At 38.9% G+C, this 16,714-nt stretch overlaps 1 protein-coding gene across 2 annotated transcripts in view; it reads right to left on the bottom strand.

The window, feature by feature from the left end:
- Window positions 1-12,974: 12,974 nt before the first annotated feature.
- LOC311431750 (pituitary tumor-transforming gene 1 protein-interacting protein-like) overlaps window positions 12,975-16,714 on the bottom strand; it is a 28,580-nt gene continuing 24,840 nt past the window's right edge. For both annotated transcript variants that reach the window (XM_084509572.1, XM_084509571.1), the window contains exon 7: window positions 12,975-14,650. In XM_084509572.1, the coding sequence (XP_084365698.1) occupies window positions 14,601-14,650 (50 nt within the window). In that variant the 3' untranslated portion in view covers window positions 12,975-14,600. The remainder of the gene's footprint in view (window positions 14,651-16,714) is intronic.

Here is a 16,714-nt window from a genome sequence, read left to right as displayed (position 1 = left end):
GTAGCCAGCCTGTGAGAAGCAGAAGATTTTAGCTGCATGGAGAAAGAGGAAAAGCTGTGCTAAAAAAAAAAAAAAAAAAAAAAAAGTGCTGCCAGATTTAGGGAGTCTGGATGGCTGTGAAAATAAGACAATTTCCTTCAATTTCCTTGGTCTTTTGTTAAAATTAAAAAAAAAAAAAAAAGAAAAGAAAGCAACACACTGAGTAAATGCTAAGAGGTGAGACCTTCTGCAAAATTAGGAGGGAGAAAAGTCCAGGTTATTTTATTAAAATTGTGATGAACTCCAGGCATACCAACTAATTACAGGACTTGTGACAGCCTTGTCAGTACAGTGCTGTGAAACCTCAAGTTAGCTGACCTATAAGTCAGGTGACAACACAAGTTATTTTAATGAATTTCAAAACAAACTAGCAAGAAACAAATTGCAGCAGAGAAAATCTGCATTAGAATTAATGGTATCTTAGTTCATTTCACTCCTGGCAGCCTGTGTTGCCTGGAGTCCATTTTATCCATTACCTGAACCCTGGCTCACCAATCCTGCACTGCAATGGTCTCAGCTGGGATCCTGCTGCCTCTTGGAAGAATCATTTAAAGTGTACAGCCATGCATGGGTGATGGAAATGATCGGATCCTTAAAGAATTTCGTGGGGAGATGTTGGGTGAAGGGAATGCTTTCAAACAGGAGAGGCTGACCAGCATGTTCAAAACAGTTTTGAGGTACCACAGCTGGAGGCAAGGAGGCAAACTGGAGAGAGGTGGGTGAGATGATGACAAACAAGAGAAAAGCAGTGGAGTGGAACCATTAGGCTAGAATTAACAGAGAAGCAGGTTGAGATCTAAGTAGAAGGAAGTCAGTCTGATAGAAAGAAAGTCATCCCTGTAAAGCTGCTAGCCAGAGCTGCATGGCAACTCCAGAGCTTAATACAGAGGTCTTAGTACTTCAGTGAGCAAATCCATTAGTGTTGTTGGTCTATATGTAAACAAGGATTACAAGATATGTCTGCTTACATCATATGAACTGATCCCAAAACACCTGTGCTATTGCAACTAAATCTAACCTTATTCAAAGTTTACAACTTTTCATTATTTATTTTACCAAGATTGTAATGATTATATTTCAAAACAAATTTCAAGCCTAGTATACATTCATGTCAACCAACCTCAAGCTTTAAATTAAGTACCCAAACTCTCTACCTAGGATCAGAAGAAGTATGAAATTCAGGACTAATTAGCATTTTTATTACTGAGTTCATATAAGAAAAGTATGCCAATCACAAAGTACTCTAACAGGGCTCTATTTATTTCTATATAATTTTCCAGATTTCATATTATGTTTCTCATTTATAAGTAGCCATCTCTAAAATTTAATAAAATGAACAGGACTTTCACAGTGATTCAGTTAGTATAGTAAGAGTTTAGACAGTAAGTAGTCCCAAATTACTTGCTGAAGTATTTAAAATATTTCTGAAATTCCCCTGGCACTCACAATCATCCAGGATGGACATAGCTCTAAGATTTATAAAAAGTGATACACAACATAAATAAATGCACACATCCACAGAAAGATATCCTTGGGGAGTGATTCCCAAGACAAATTCCATATATATATATATATATATATATATATATATATATATATATATATATCTTCTTTTTGGTGAAAGCTTTCCTTGACAGAGTGCTGCTAAGAAAAATGTCTTTCAGAAAAAATGTCTGTGGGTTATACAGTTCTATGGAAAGCCCCTGATAATTTCATCTCCCAGAGTTAACAAAACAAGGCCCTTATAATTGCATGTCGTGCTCCAAGGATCCCAAAGGAGGTGAACTTAAGCCCTCATTACTCCATCCTAGTCAAATGATACAAAATCTCTATTGCCTTCAACCCACCTTTTCACCTAGTTCCTCCAGTTCATAGATAGCTGTTTTGCCATGGAAGAACCTTGCACTGTATGAAACTTTAATGCTTTGTTTCTCATTTTTTACTGAGAACAAGGGGAAACACTGAAAACCAGTAAATCAGAATAACCCATGTCCTCAGAAAGAGTTCCTTGGTACTATAGCAACAGCAGAGAAAAAGACTCAAGCAGAAGAGAAGGGAGTATATACAGGACGTTCTTCAGGAGAAAACAGATTGGAGGTAAAGGAAACAGTCCATTGAGGAACAGAAAGATGTCCTCAGCTTGTCTTTGTCAGTGAAAAAATAAACTCCCCAGCAGTGGCTCTTGGATAGCATCTCGCCATTTACTTACTGAATAATAAGGCTGGGAACAGACAGAAATACTCCTGGTACTGGTTCTACAGACTGTTGGGTGTATCAGACTCTCAAAGCAGCAGTGTTGTAGTGTCCAATCACAGTTTCCCCAGCGTGCTCCATCGCACAGCAGCCCCACTCTAAAAGAGTTCATCAGATTCTGCAATTCTGGGTACAATACATGGGTGGACATTTTCTTCCCCTAACTGAAGTTTTGTCATTCTGTTTAGTGTATAAATGTGCTGGGTTTTTGCTGTTTATTAATAAAAGCATTGGTAGTGCAGCATCACTGTATGTTTTTTAATTTCTATACTGAGGATTAGAGGTTGGCCTTAGAAGGTTACAGTCAGTGACCTCTCAGGGCTTCGGTGGTGCATTGTTGTCCAAAGATCATCTGTCTTTTCAGACACAGAACTCAGATGTTGTAATACATGGTCTGTGTTTGATGTCAGCAAGAACATTGGTCTCAGTAATGACAAACAGCTCAGTCTGCATCTATCCTTCCATCCATCTGAGCAGCTTTCACATTAAGTAAATGAGCAGTTTTGTTTCATAGTTCTTCCCAGGATAACTTGAAGAGGTTTGCTTTACTGTGTTCAAAACTAATTAAACAAATGCTCGGTTTTGTTCCTTGTTGCAAGTCCCAATTCAAGATATGCTTCAATGTACTCCAATAAGTATAGTTTTGTCTTTCTTAATTTGACTGATGTCATGTATCTGTATTTTAAAATGGGAGTTCATCATGTGATGCAACTAGAAGATACAAAGGAAAAAAAATATTTTTTTTAATCTATGTGATGTACTGAAAAGAATGTCAGGAAGGAAAATTGCAACAAAGGACACAGATTTTATGTCTCCTTTTTTTGCTTCACATCCTAATCTAATTATGTATTCCTTCAAATGACAGTTCCCTTGTGATACTCATTTAAGAAAAGTAATAACCAGTGCAATGATTAAAACCAACATCGTAGAACTACTCCATCATATCCAAGATCCAAATCCATCATAGAACTGTCTGATCAGATTTGGTGGTGCCTAGCCCCAGGGCATTAAATACCTTCCCCGGCTGATATAATTCTGTATAGTTGCAGAATTTAAGTATTTGTACTTAAAAAAAAATATATAGTTTTTATTTGAAAAAAAAAAATATTTCAACACAAATTAAAATTAAACCAGCATAATGCTTTTCTTCAAATGGCATTGCTCCACAGCTATTTGTGCCAAGCCACTTGCAGGCAGCTGCAACTCCCTGCTCCATGGCTGCATGCTCCAGTCCCCTCCCTGTGAACTGGCGCTGACGCTTGGATGGCTGCTCAATGAGCCAGTTCAGGGACCTGATTCAGCTGAAAATGAACACCCTCCATAGGCCCCCCCCTCCAAAAGTGATTAATTTTCAGCTAGATGAAGTCTCTACACTAACACACCACATTGCCTTCCCCAGTTCTGCTGCTGACATTGGAAACAGAGGCATATTTATAATAAGCATGGTAATAAAGTTGGAAGACTTTAAGACAAAACAAAATAGAAAGTGGCAAAAAGAGAATGCTGTCTCAAGGTAGAACACTGTCTCATGGTCTCAATGCTGTCTCATGGTAGAACTTTCCTTGCTGTGTAGGTAAGTGAAAGGAGTCTAAAGCTTTCCTTTGTTTACACCCTCCTCCCTCAAATAGTTTTCAAACTCATTATTTATTCTCTGAGGAAGAAAAATTTAGCATTTAAATTGCCAAATCCAGGCATATATGCCTGAAAACATTACTGAATTCATGTATCTTTTCAAATGAAAGCAAAGAGACTCCTATCTCCGATCTAAATCTGATTGTAACACAACTTAACAAAGGATCTGCAAGTATTTTGAATGTCATGCCAACATGCCTAAATTCTTGTAATTCTTAGTGTTCTTTTTAATTCTAATCTGAGAATTAGACTGATAACATACTGTACAGATAACATTTTAAATTTACTCATTATATTCTGATAATTTTGTCATAAAAGTAATTACGTTAATGAAGTTTGTATCGTCCTTTGAAGTTATTTTAGAAAGTACCATGTTATCAGCATGTAATAAACCTCATGTATCTATCCTTCCTCTTTACTATCATGTCTGGTGACTACTATTAAAAAGTTTTTTTTTAATACTCCTTTGCTCAGTTAATTTTTATTTTTTTTTTTTTTACAATATCATTACACATTCTAATTGGGTGATTAGTTTGTATGCCATTTATAGAAATACAGGGTGAATAACTGGAACTATTGCAAGTTGCATAACAAAAAATGAGCTAAAAGAACAATAACATTTTAAAGGATCACACAGAGTGGTGAAACCCAGAGTTAAGAATTAAGCACAGTTGGCAGAGTGCATTGCGAAGCGGAGCTGCTCTCAGGAGCTGCTCTCAGGAAATCAACCCACTGAAAAGAGGATTCTCCAAAGCCCATCTAGAAAACAGGTTTTATACCATGCCTTGCACTCTTCTTCTCAACTTTGAGCAGGAAAAAAAATCTTTCTACTAGAGGATTTTTTGCACGCAGCAATTTTATTGTCAATTTTGAAATAACATCAGACTTGGTAGCTTTGTCCAGCCATCATATGCTATTTTTGTTGAGAAGACTAACTCAGCACCAAGATGGCCTTGAATACCCTACTTTCACAGTTTCATGGCCTTAATGTTTCACAGTTTCATGGCCTTTTGAGCCTTAAATGCTCTTAATGTGACAAGGATGCCAATTTGTATGGATGAGAAGCTGTAGGGGACAATTTTTTAACATATTTGCACAACACCAAGCGTGTTACTGTCTGATGAAGTTGGTGTTTCTGATACTCCTAGAATGTGGGTCTTTGATAAAGAGAACAGTGGCCATGTCTGAGGAGTTCCCATATGTTGATAGATTTGATTTTATAAGCATGTTTTGTTTTTTCTTTTTTAATATGATTTTCCTTATAGACGGGAATGGCAGTTACAAACCAATTCTAATAAAAAGGAAAATTGGAAATGACCTTAGCATAATTTGCGTGTATGGATGGCATCTCCTCCCCTAGAGGCCTAGTCCACCTGATCCCACTGCCTCAAAAGACATTCATGATATCAGCCTGCCTCAAGTTCTGGTCTCTTGTGGATTTACAGTACAGGGCTGAGCACTAAAATGAAGTGTGTGTTTCAGCAGAAGCAGAAACTGATCAGAGCATGCAGCTAGTCATGACATTTGCACCCCGGAATAGATGTTTAATGTCTTTAAAAATATCTCCCTAAATGTTTTTATTCTGTGTTATTCACACTTCACCTACCAAATGTATAACAGCACACCAAGACTTAAGAAATTATTCCTGATAAGGAACTTCTGAAAGTTTTTATAATGCTGTTAATGAATAAAGAGGAAAAAGTACAAAGTGAAACCGAAATCTCCAAAAATAGTGAGATATTTTATTTTGGCTAAAACCTCTGCTAAAACTCTTTGTTCCCATCCTGGGAGAGCTCCTCACATGCATTTTCTCTTTTGGCACTGGTCTCCACCGGTTCATCTCCTACGAGCTCAGGGATTTCCAGCATTGCCTGCAGCTGGCCTCACCACTGAGCTTCCTGCTCCCACGCGCTGTGCTTTTTAAGCGTCCCCAGAAGCAGGACCTCAAATGTCAAACCAACAGAGCACGTGGGAGCAGCACTGACTCCCAGTAATTTAAAAGCAATGTCAGCCTCTTTACATGCTTTAGAGAAACGTAGTAGCAGCAGAGTTTACTGGATGTTAAACCCAACCACTCTTTGCTTCAGATAGCTCTAAACTAGATTTCTGTACAGTGCTCTGCCTCTTTTCTCCCCATCTGTACATCAAATCACTTGATGAAATCAAACATATCCATACAATTTACACTGTCTAGATAGAGTACTATGAATCTCAAGACCATAAATGATATAGAGGGGCAGGAAAAAAAAAGTAAGCTGCATGCTTTGTTATATAGAGTGCTGAAATATGCATGAGTAAATGTGGCTTAGTTTTAAAAGAGGGCTCACATCACAGACATTCAGTTATGAAACATCATGCAAAACGCTGAGATGGAAGACCACAGCTTGTAGAAATTAATGGCATATGTATAAAGAGATTAAATTCTTGAACATACATGGCAGAAAATTCAAGTTCAGCACAACTGAAAGGATTACTTATGTCTTAAAATGTAAAAGCTGTAAAGATATCATGGTGCACCATGGCAGGGCAGATTGCTGAAGATCTGAAGCAGACTTTTAGAATAAATGGAAGCGATCCTTGCAGCAGCAGGAAGGACTTCCAGGCTCTTAATGTTAGATAAACAAGCAAATAAATAGATGCAGCAACAGCCAAACAGGGAATGGAAAAGATGATGTAGGAAAAAAAGTAGAAGCTCCAGCAGATTATGAAGTGGTTTATGTTTTGCAGAATGCTTCCTGCTCCCAGGCACTGACTTCTGCTCCCTGACTTTGAAGACTTCTCACCAGTTAGTGTTATCCTAACGTGTAGGCTAAGATTAACTCTGGATGTCTGCACACTGCAAGGGATCATCTCCAACTCTTAACACAAATAGCTTCAGACACAAGGAGCGGGATGTAGCCTTGAAAATAAAAGAAATTCTCTCGTATCAGACCAATGGTGCCTTTAGCCACCATTCTCCTGCCTGTTAAGGAGGCTGACTGCCGTGCTGACATCTGGATCTTTGCAAAAACTCCAGAAGACAATGACCCATGAGGTAAAGTCCAGTGACATAATTAAGACTGTGAAGTCTAAAATCAAAGTTACCCCTCCTAATCCACAGCAACCGATCTCTGCTGCTGAGTATGGAAGGATGGGAATACTTCTTCAGCTCCATCAGGAGCATGCTCTGCTCTTGGTACCGTGTCTGTGTGGAGGCATGAATGAGCCTTCTCTCCACCAGCTTGCCCCAAAATGCAGCCATGACAACATGATGCCATGCAAATGCTCACCTGCTTCTTGCTTGTAACTGCAAGGAAAGTAGCATAGCTGTACCAGCAACCGGCATGCACAAAATGAGCTGAGGCAGAGAGAAAGAAGTCTTTGTTATTCTGGCTCTCGCTGTGAGCTGGTCAAATAAAGCATCAAAGCACTTCACTAGTCTGTTGCAACAGTGTCAGTCCTGCCACAAAACTTTTTGTTTTGTTTTGTTTGTTTGCTTGCTTGTTTAATTCATATCTTGCAAATAAAAATAATAAGGAAAGAGTCACAAATAGAATTGCTGTTTAAGAGACCACAGACTATAGACCATTCCCCTCATACTGTCCCTTATTCACACTTTCATTAACAAAGTCATAGGGTCTATCTACCTTTTAGGATTCCCATCACTGAAGAAGACTAGCTGTCCATGAGTTTGCATTTTTGAACCTGCTGATACTGTCTGTCTCCACCGCCCCATGACAGCTTGCTCCAGAAGTACTTGGTCTGTGTTAAATTGATCTCCCGCTTGTTTCACCATGGGTGTCCTGGTTCTGGTGATGTGAAATTGCAGTTCAGATCTCACCTTATCCACAGCCTTGATTACTCTAACCTCAATCACATCACTCTCTTCTGTTTTTTTCCCTCTGGTCTGAAGAGGTCCAGCTTTTTGGTCTCTCCTCATAAAGCAGAAAATTCCATGTAACAAAATGACACCCTATTGCCCCCTTCCTGATGCTCAGTAATCCAGTAGCTGCTATATGATTTCATAGCGATTTGAAATTCTGCAATTAGCGATTTTTTTTTTTTTGGCTGCTATATGATTTCAGAGAATTGTCAGTAACGACTCATATCTTTCTCTGGAGCTGCAGATGCCAATTGCAATTTCGGCATTGTGTAGGCTTAGTCTTTTTCCTCAGTTGCATTACTTCACTTTTTTCTGCACTAAAGCCCATGTGCCCACATACTCACTTTTGTGAGGTCTTTCCATGAACAGCTTCACCAATAGTCCAGCATTATTGTCAGCAAACTTGGAGATTTGACTGCACACCCCCTTCTCTAGTTCACCAGGATGCTGAGTCCTAGCATCTATCCCTGTGGCTCACTCTTCTCCATTCTTAAAAATTATTTCCATCTTCGTTTTGACATGCTTTCAGTTTGTGAAAGAACCTTTCCTCCAATTCTGAGTCAAGTTCATTTCTTCAGTAACCTCTGGTTAAAAGTTTTTTGTAATTCCAGCTGTGTCATAGTCACTAGATTGATGTTATCTGTGCACTCACTGACACGTTCCTAGAACTCCAGCAGGTGAGAGAGGTCGGATTTCTCATTGTAAATGACATGCTGAATCTTTTCCATGCTGATCTAATCTATCCAGCACTTCACTGCTCTGAATTTACTCTGTAGATTAGTGGAACTTCAAGAACAAGCAGGAAGAAGACTGTAGCACTAAAGAAAACTTTGGTACATTTGAAATATGTAAAATTGTCACCTTGCAGATTCCCACAACACCCTGAAAAGGTGTAAGCCCTGTTTTGCCAGGGCTGAGGACTTAAGAGGTCATTGGGTTATAAGAAATTAAGTGCCATATGGATAAAAAGGAAAAGTAAGGAAAAAAAGTAATAGGAGCCTTGAGCAACCTGGTCTAGTGAAACACGTCCCTGCCCATGGCAGGAGGGTTGGAACTGGATGATCCTGAAGGGTCCTTTCCAACCAAAACCATTCCATGATTCGATGTAGGCTTGATGGCCTTTTTTCTTGAGGTCAAGTGTTGTGTATGTACCATACCTGAACTGCTGCTTGGGAAATCAGTAACTAGGGCTGGTCTGAGAACACCAAGTGCCTGACTCCATTTCAAGCCAGGTGACAGCCAGGGTGCAGAAAAGGTTGCCCTTGAGATGCAGGTCAGAGATACAGTTAGCTCAGGAACTGTGACAGAAACAGTGCTATGAAAATCCACCTAAACTTGAGATAATTAAACATTTCCTAATCATTTTAGTTGTATTTCCAGTTGAAGCTTCTTGCACAGACTGGGCTGAAGGTCAAAATTTAAAAAAAGGAAAAATATGTCTCTGGACAGGCTGCAAATAACTTTATCTTCATCCTGCATCTTTATCATGTTAATACACACAGAGATTCAAGCTTACATGGTTCTCAAAGTGACTTTGCTTACTCCTACTCATTTGTCTGCCAAGCAAGCATTTGACTCAAAGTGACAGCTCAAAAACTCTGCCCTCTATTACTTTTTCATGTTGAGAAACAATTGCTTTGTCAGCAACAGAAAAGCCACTCCAACATTTGATTTACAGTATATACCAATGGTCAAGCTACCCGGTCAGAAGACTGATAAACTTGTTAAACTGCTGAAACCCATTGGCAGTTTTCTCTAGGTCTAGACTTAGTTTCTGCCCCTCCTGCTTTGTGGAAGCTCACATAAGACACCACCAAAAAGTTTCTTTGTAAACTGTGTAAGATAGGTCAGGAAAGTTTGGCATTTTCAGCCACTCTTTCTATACACAGTAAGCCTGGTTGTTGATACAGCAAATAAATTGATGTGAAAGTGCTTGATAAGGCAACTCAATGGAGCTGAGTATTTTGATACATAAGACCACCACTCTACCATTTTCCCACTTAGTGCTGTGATTTCCCTTTTGCCCTCCCTTCACAGCCTTTCCCTTTCATGGAGAGTTTGGTCCATCCACTGCTTGCATATTGCCCAGCCTTCACCACATCACTTTAACTTAAAGAAGCATGAAGAACCAGAGAGGAACAAAGACTTTTGTTCTCATTCTGGCATTTAATACCTGTTGTAAGGAACTCAGCATCAGAAGATAAAGCAGTAACTTTTTTTTTCTTTAATTACTAAAATGTGTTGGTGAGGACAAATGCACTTGAACTCACACATGCAGTGATACATGGCAAGAAGACCTAGACATGAAGATACCATGAAGCTGAAAAAAAGGAGAGTGCTGGGTTTGGGAGCCAGCACACATTTCTAAGTGTTCAGTCATATGATCCTCTCATGCTGCATCCAAACCATTAATGATGCCACAAAAAAGACTGAATGCATTTCCCCAGCCAGAGCATAAACCACATGAAGACATTAAATAAATAAAGGTTCTATAGGTTTGGGATTTTGTTGGAAGGTATCACAAGCATAACCCTTCCTTTCAAGTTTTGGGCAAAGCAGTATTTGGGGAGTGGTCTCAGCCGGTTCCGTGAAGTGTTACACTGCCAGCACGAACCTGGTTTCAGGAATATTCTGGAGCGAACCATACTTCAGTCTGGGAAATACTTTGACAAGTATTCCCTCCTCTCTCTCCTTCAAGTGGCTGTTATAGAATGAGGCCAACTCAACACATAAATCAGTCAATTGGCAACAAGTCTGGCACTGCTGTCTTTTGGAGAGACGAGAGCACATATGTGCCTTCAACAGCCTCCACCCACACAGCCTCTGAGTCACGATTTGCAGCACAGGGCAGTCAGGGCTGCTTGCAGCCCCAAACCCAGAGCCGACCAAGCTCAGAGACAGGCAGGAAGAGTGTGCAACCACTGCCAACATCACTGTCTCCCAGCCACTGACTTCCCCACTCTCCCCAGTCATCTCCTCCAAAAGCTTCTTTTTTCCCTTTATTATTTTCCTGTTTGGTTCCTGGCAGAAAGAAGAGGGGAAGAAAAGCATGCTAGCTAATTCCTGCACTCCTTCCAGGACAAACTGAAAATCTCAAGCACTGCATGTTCAGCAGCCCTTTCGTAGGCACTCTATAACCATAGGATGCATCAACTCCTTGGATGCTTACTTGGTATATTACTTGGTATAGTAAGAAATAGCAATTTGGCACACATTATTTGAAAGGATAGGCAGCAATAACTATGTATGGAAGTCCAACACAATGAAGATACCATAACAAATAAATATCAGACAATTGACCATTCTTCAAAATGAGTTTCATATGCCTGTTTCATAATCAAATAAATAAATAGGACATGGTGCAGAAAATAATTGGACTCATCATCAAGCCCAAGGTTTCAGAAGTGGCAAAAACTATCCTTCTGCACTAACAACAACAACAAAAAAAAAGCTAAAATAGCAGACTTCAATCTACCAAAACTCTCTTTACATAAACAAATTACATCCGTCAACATTAAATTTAACTGAACCTATTTGAGTTTTCAGGACGGTAAGTTCCATTCTGTTGAAAGATAAACATGTATTTAGACTTCTCAGTTTCTTAGTTGCCCTTCTTTTCAGACAGTAACACCTTCACTACTAAAACTAATGAGCAATAACCACTGAAAAAGTCTACAGAGGACAGAGAGAATAGAGCTTGAAGGAAAGGGAGGGAAGCCTGACAAAACCAGGTGATTAGCAGAGGTATTACAGCTTAGGCCATGCTGTTTCCTTACGTAGCTTCACTCTGTTTATACGTTGCATCCCTTCTAATTCTTTTGTTGAAGCATGAAGAAGGGGGAGCTCATTACTGAAAATGATAAATGCCTTTGTTCACCCACCTGGGAACGAAAGATACGTTGTTACTTCTTTTTACTGTATTTTTCCCAATTTCCTGTGGCTGCACTACAATACATAGACTAGCAACCTTGCTACTGATAAGCCAAACCCACTATTTCTGGAAAAGTAAGAAACGTTGATATACAAGAAAGCCCAGAGAAGGCTGCAATTAATATACTGAAATGAGGATATGTTCCATCCAATTAACTCCTCCAGTGAACACGCAAATATAGGTTAAATAATCTGAAGTCTGGGAATTGTTTGGGGATTTCTGCATTTTCTGAGCTGTAAGGCTGCTGCCCACAACGGTCTCACTAAATTGAACTTGAGTTGGTCTTGAACTGCATAAGCAAGATCATACATTGCTGGATGTCCAGCTTGACTTGTATAAATTATAGCCTACTGTCAAGTTAGAATATAACAACAGACAGGTTAAAATAAATTTGACTAATTCTTACTTTTTTGATTCCCACAACCACCAGGTTCACATATTTGTAATTACATTCTCTCAACCTTCTCTTTAAATGTAAAAGGCAACTATTCTACACCCAGTCCATTTCCCCGAAGTATTTTGAGTCTTTTCTTAAGAAAGGTTTGCCCTCCTCCCCCTTTTGTTAGGGCACATGACAGCCCGCCCTTCGTATACTGTAGCAGGTGCTGAAGAAAAATGTGTTTCTATTAAGTCAGGAATGTCACTACTTGGATCAGGAGACAGCAGGCAGACCTTCATCATTTTTGCAGAAGATCTCTCCAGGGAATACCATCAGCACGTTTTATTTCCACACTATCAACTCACTCTTATCACAGACCATCATTCTCCCAAGACAGCCCTTTGAGTAATACCTCAGACTTGAGAACAGCTGAGTTGAGAAAACATTAAATTAAAAAGTGCTAAATATGAGTTAAGAAAAAAAAAGAAAGAAAACAGCACCATTGTTTCATCAATGCTAATTCTACTACAGATCCAGGAACTGGGAGCCATGCTTTTACATAAATTCCCAAGGAACTGTATATTCAGAGAGAAAAATACAGTGAAAAAAAGTAAACACTGTACCGAAATCAGCAATAGAAGATAGTTACCAAAGCTGAAGTACAGGCAGGTACTCTGGCACTGGAAGGAATGGTAATTCACCTCTGTACCCACAAACAAGATTTAATTCACACCACATCTACATGCCATCACATTCTCATTCTTTTGTCAGAAAACAGCAAAAAGCAAAACCACATTCTTGCCCTTCTCTAACTCACACTTGATCACTTCTTTTAAACCAGGTTAACATTGTAAAGACCAAAATTAAACAGAACCAAATTAAGGATATTAAAGGATTTATTTTAAGAACATTGATAAAAATAACATGAATATATTATATACTGTACAATACTGGATAATACACAGAGAGGTTATCTAAACCATACAAGATCCTTGCTTCTTGTATTACATTGGTAAGCTAGTAAAAACGCCCAATGAAACACCTCTAGGAAGAGAGAAAGGAAATAAATCATATTATAGAAAAGAATAAAAGGTTAAAAAACAAACACTTTCTTACTATACAGGACTGTCTGGGATGCATTTAGCATTCTTCACAGTATGGCCTGCATGGCGCCATGCTTTGTAGTTGTGGCTAACATGAGTTGCTAACACACCACTTCTTTGGCCTTTGCTGAGCCACGCTTGCATAATGTCAAGGTTTTCATCCTCCCCCCTCTGCCCCCATCAGCAAATAGGCTGGGGCTGTGCAAGAAGCTGGGAGAAGACACAGCTGGGACAGCTGACCCAACCTGACCAAAGGGATTTGCCATGCCACACAACATTATACTCAGCAATAAAAAGGGAAGAGGGTGTTTTGGTGGGAGCTAGTCAGTGCACAGAAACCAGCTGGGCAGAGGTCTGCTTCAGGGAGGTAGTGATCACATCATTTGGTTTTGGCTTTTTTTTTTTTTTTTTCCTTCTCCTTTCCCTTCCTCCTCCCCTTTCCTTCACTTACTAAACCATCTTAGTCTTGACATACTGTTTTTCTCACCTTTGCTGTTACATTCTCTCCCCCTTTCACTTTAAGCAAGCAAGCGGCTGGGTGGTGTTAGCTGCTGGCTGGGGTCAACCCACCACGCTTACTCTATTACAAACTGCAGAATCCTGGCAACATTTGATTTTTATTTTTTAAACACTAAAGTTATAAGAGACCATGTTCACAGGGTTCAAGTTAGGTGTATATTCATCTAGTCAATCATCAGTTTCGGTACATTTTACCAAAAGTAAATCTTGCCCATTTTGCTGTGTAGTTTCTTTTTCAAAATCATTAATATAGCCAAAGTATACATTAGCACTTCTGTTACTGCATTTAATTACTCAAACACATATAAGCTCCCCTCACTCAACCCTTACGCATTAGTCTTTCCTCTTTTTCCGGGGGGGAAAAAAATAGAACACTTCTCATTCTATAACAACACTTAAGAATGTGCCCGTTGTAGTTCCTCCTCAGTACAAACATGAGCTATTTCTGCTGTGTGAAGCTATGCTTCCTTGTTGCCTTTTATTTTTATAAAACATACAGTAAGGAAAAAAAAAATCTTTATTTAGGAACACAGGAACAACTGTTTAAGTGGCAGTTAAGACTGAATTCAAATACATGATCATGACTGTAAACCATCTAAATAAGGTAACAAAAGACAGACTAAGAAAGGTAATGTTTCACACAGATGTCTATATAGGCAGCAAACATTTCAACAACCAAAAGCATTTATAAAAAATCATCCTATATAGGTAAAAGAAATAAGTATTTCATGCAGTCCTCATCCACGCCTAGTTTTAAAACTGGGAGTGGGGGAGGTAAAAGGAGAACAATCTTTGGAAAAATAGATCTCACAGGGCAAATGATAACAAACAAAAAATCTTCCTGTATTCTGGAGCTATACACTTAATGGAATGTGCTCAGCTTTATTCATTCTCAAATCTGCTGTATGGATTATCAGAGTCCTGAAGAAGACCTGCAAAACAAGAATAAGATAAATGCATTAATCATTTTCTTACCAGTACTGCTTATAAGGCTTGAGTTACTGAGCCCACTGAAATAGGGACTCTATATAACAAAACTAGAAGACAGTTCTTGTCTTGCAATAGATGATCTATCATCACCCAGACACTCAAATGAAATAATAAATTGAAATTGTTCTTAAACACTCTTATTTCTCAGACTATTATCATGAATAGGTATTTCATGGTTTCTCCCTCCAAAATCATTTATATGATAAGTTCTTAAGGAGAAAACATTTCTCATTTGTGAGGTATACTCCGCAGAACGCATTTGTGAGAGACAAGTTTACAAAATCTAAGCAGGGATGGCTCACGAAGTGACCAGTTTACTGGCCAGTTTATAAATTAAAACTATTTTAAGATCACCATCCTTTTAAATGTAAGGCACTGCTATTTTGACTTAGTACTGCTTTGAATACACACAGCCATTTGTCACTTTCAGCCATTTGCTGCATTTCCAGGACAGGACAACAATCTCTAAGAACAAATGAAGATGACCTCTGCATTCACCAAAAGCTCCAGGGATAGAACAAGTGCATCACTTCAAGCAGATTGCAGTGTGTTTCCATCACAAAGATTCTTGATGTTTTAACCAGAATATTGTCGCAGAAAGCATTGCAAAGGCATCCAATTCTACTGAGTGACCAGATACGCACACCATCTTCTTTAAGCATTAGTTGAGCAATCACTGTTCCATACAGCAACTATTTCAAAGAGACTTTAAAACCACACACCAGATTTAGGCTAGGCAGAAGCATGTACTGAAAATAAAGGAGCCCCATAAGAATTCAGAAGCTGACCTTTTGTTGTGAAAGAACAGCACAACTGCCAGTACCTTTTTGCCAACCTTTTTATACTGATGACTGGCAAGCCTGGACTCTTCTCTAGCTCACTCATTTAGGACAGAGAAAGAATATAGCAAAGCCAAACAGCCCCAACTCTTAAGCATTCAGCTTCACAATAGCAGAAAAGACTATACTTGTCTCTACCAAATCTTTTAGGAACTCCCCTCAGATCTTCACACAGCATACTTTTTCCACATGCACCTGCATACAGGTGTTCAAAATTCACTGCTCTATCTGAAACTCAGAAACACCAAATGCAGACTGTAATCTTGTCTACCTTGTTGCTGCTATGGCATTTCTTTCAAACTACCAGCAAGTTTTAAGATACCAAGGAAGAAGCATGGCTGATTATTGTATCAGCAACTGCAGACTACCTGATAGGGAACAGCAAGTATTCAGGAATACACACAAAAATTCCTGTAATTATTCAAATTGTAAAGATTTCAAGCAGCCAATTTGTAAGAAGTTAAAAATCAAAACCAGCCCTCCTCATACCTAATGGCTGTTACTTGCCAAAGAATAAGTCAGTCACATCAGATCAAGATTTTTGTATCTTTAAACCTGTAGAAAGCAGTTCCACTCAGAACTCCAGGCACCAAATCTCAAAACAATCTTCCACAAAGCTGTAGGAGGGGGTGCCAGATATCCTGACAAAATTAACTTTGGAATAAAAGGATAAAGGGGGTTATCTCTAAATCAAAATTAAGTCTTGGTAAAAAAAATAAATAATAATAATAATCACTAAGATAATCAAGAAGGTGTCCCCATTGGTTGAGTTGCCACAACCAGTAAATGTCTGTGACCTGTTAAAGCTACAAAACGTACACTAAAAAAGTCACCTTCTACCTGAAAAGAACACACACACCTGTAACTCTCCTGATTTTAGTTAGATTGCATACTTCTCTATATATTCTGGCAAGTGTTTACTATGTCTCTCTTATAATTCATTCAAAATACGTACTTGATACTTCACACATCTGAAGGTAATGCAGTAAAACCCTCAGCATCGCTCTCTCACAACTTAAATTGCTGAGATTCAATGGAATTGGTGCCAATTTCAAATTATTCAGAGGAAGGTATGAAACTTCAATGGTGAAATCTTCATATATCATTCTGAAGAGGGCAAGTAGTCCTAATTGCCCTGCCTCTAACACATAACCAAAAAACATTTCA

Source organism: Aythya ferina (genome assembly GCF_964211825.1).
Source record: "Aythya ferina genome assembly, chromosome: 2".
NCBI classification, from domain to species: domain Eukaryota; kingdom Metazoa; phylum Chordata; class Aves; order Anseriformes; family Anatidae; genus Aythya; species Aythya ferina.
Note: the sequence above shows the minus strand (reverse complement) of the source record. Positions and strands in the feature narration are given on the sequence as shown.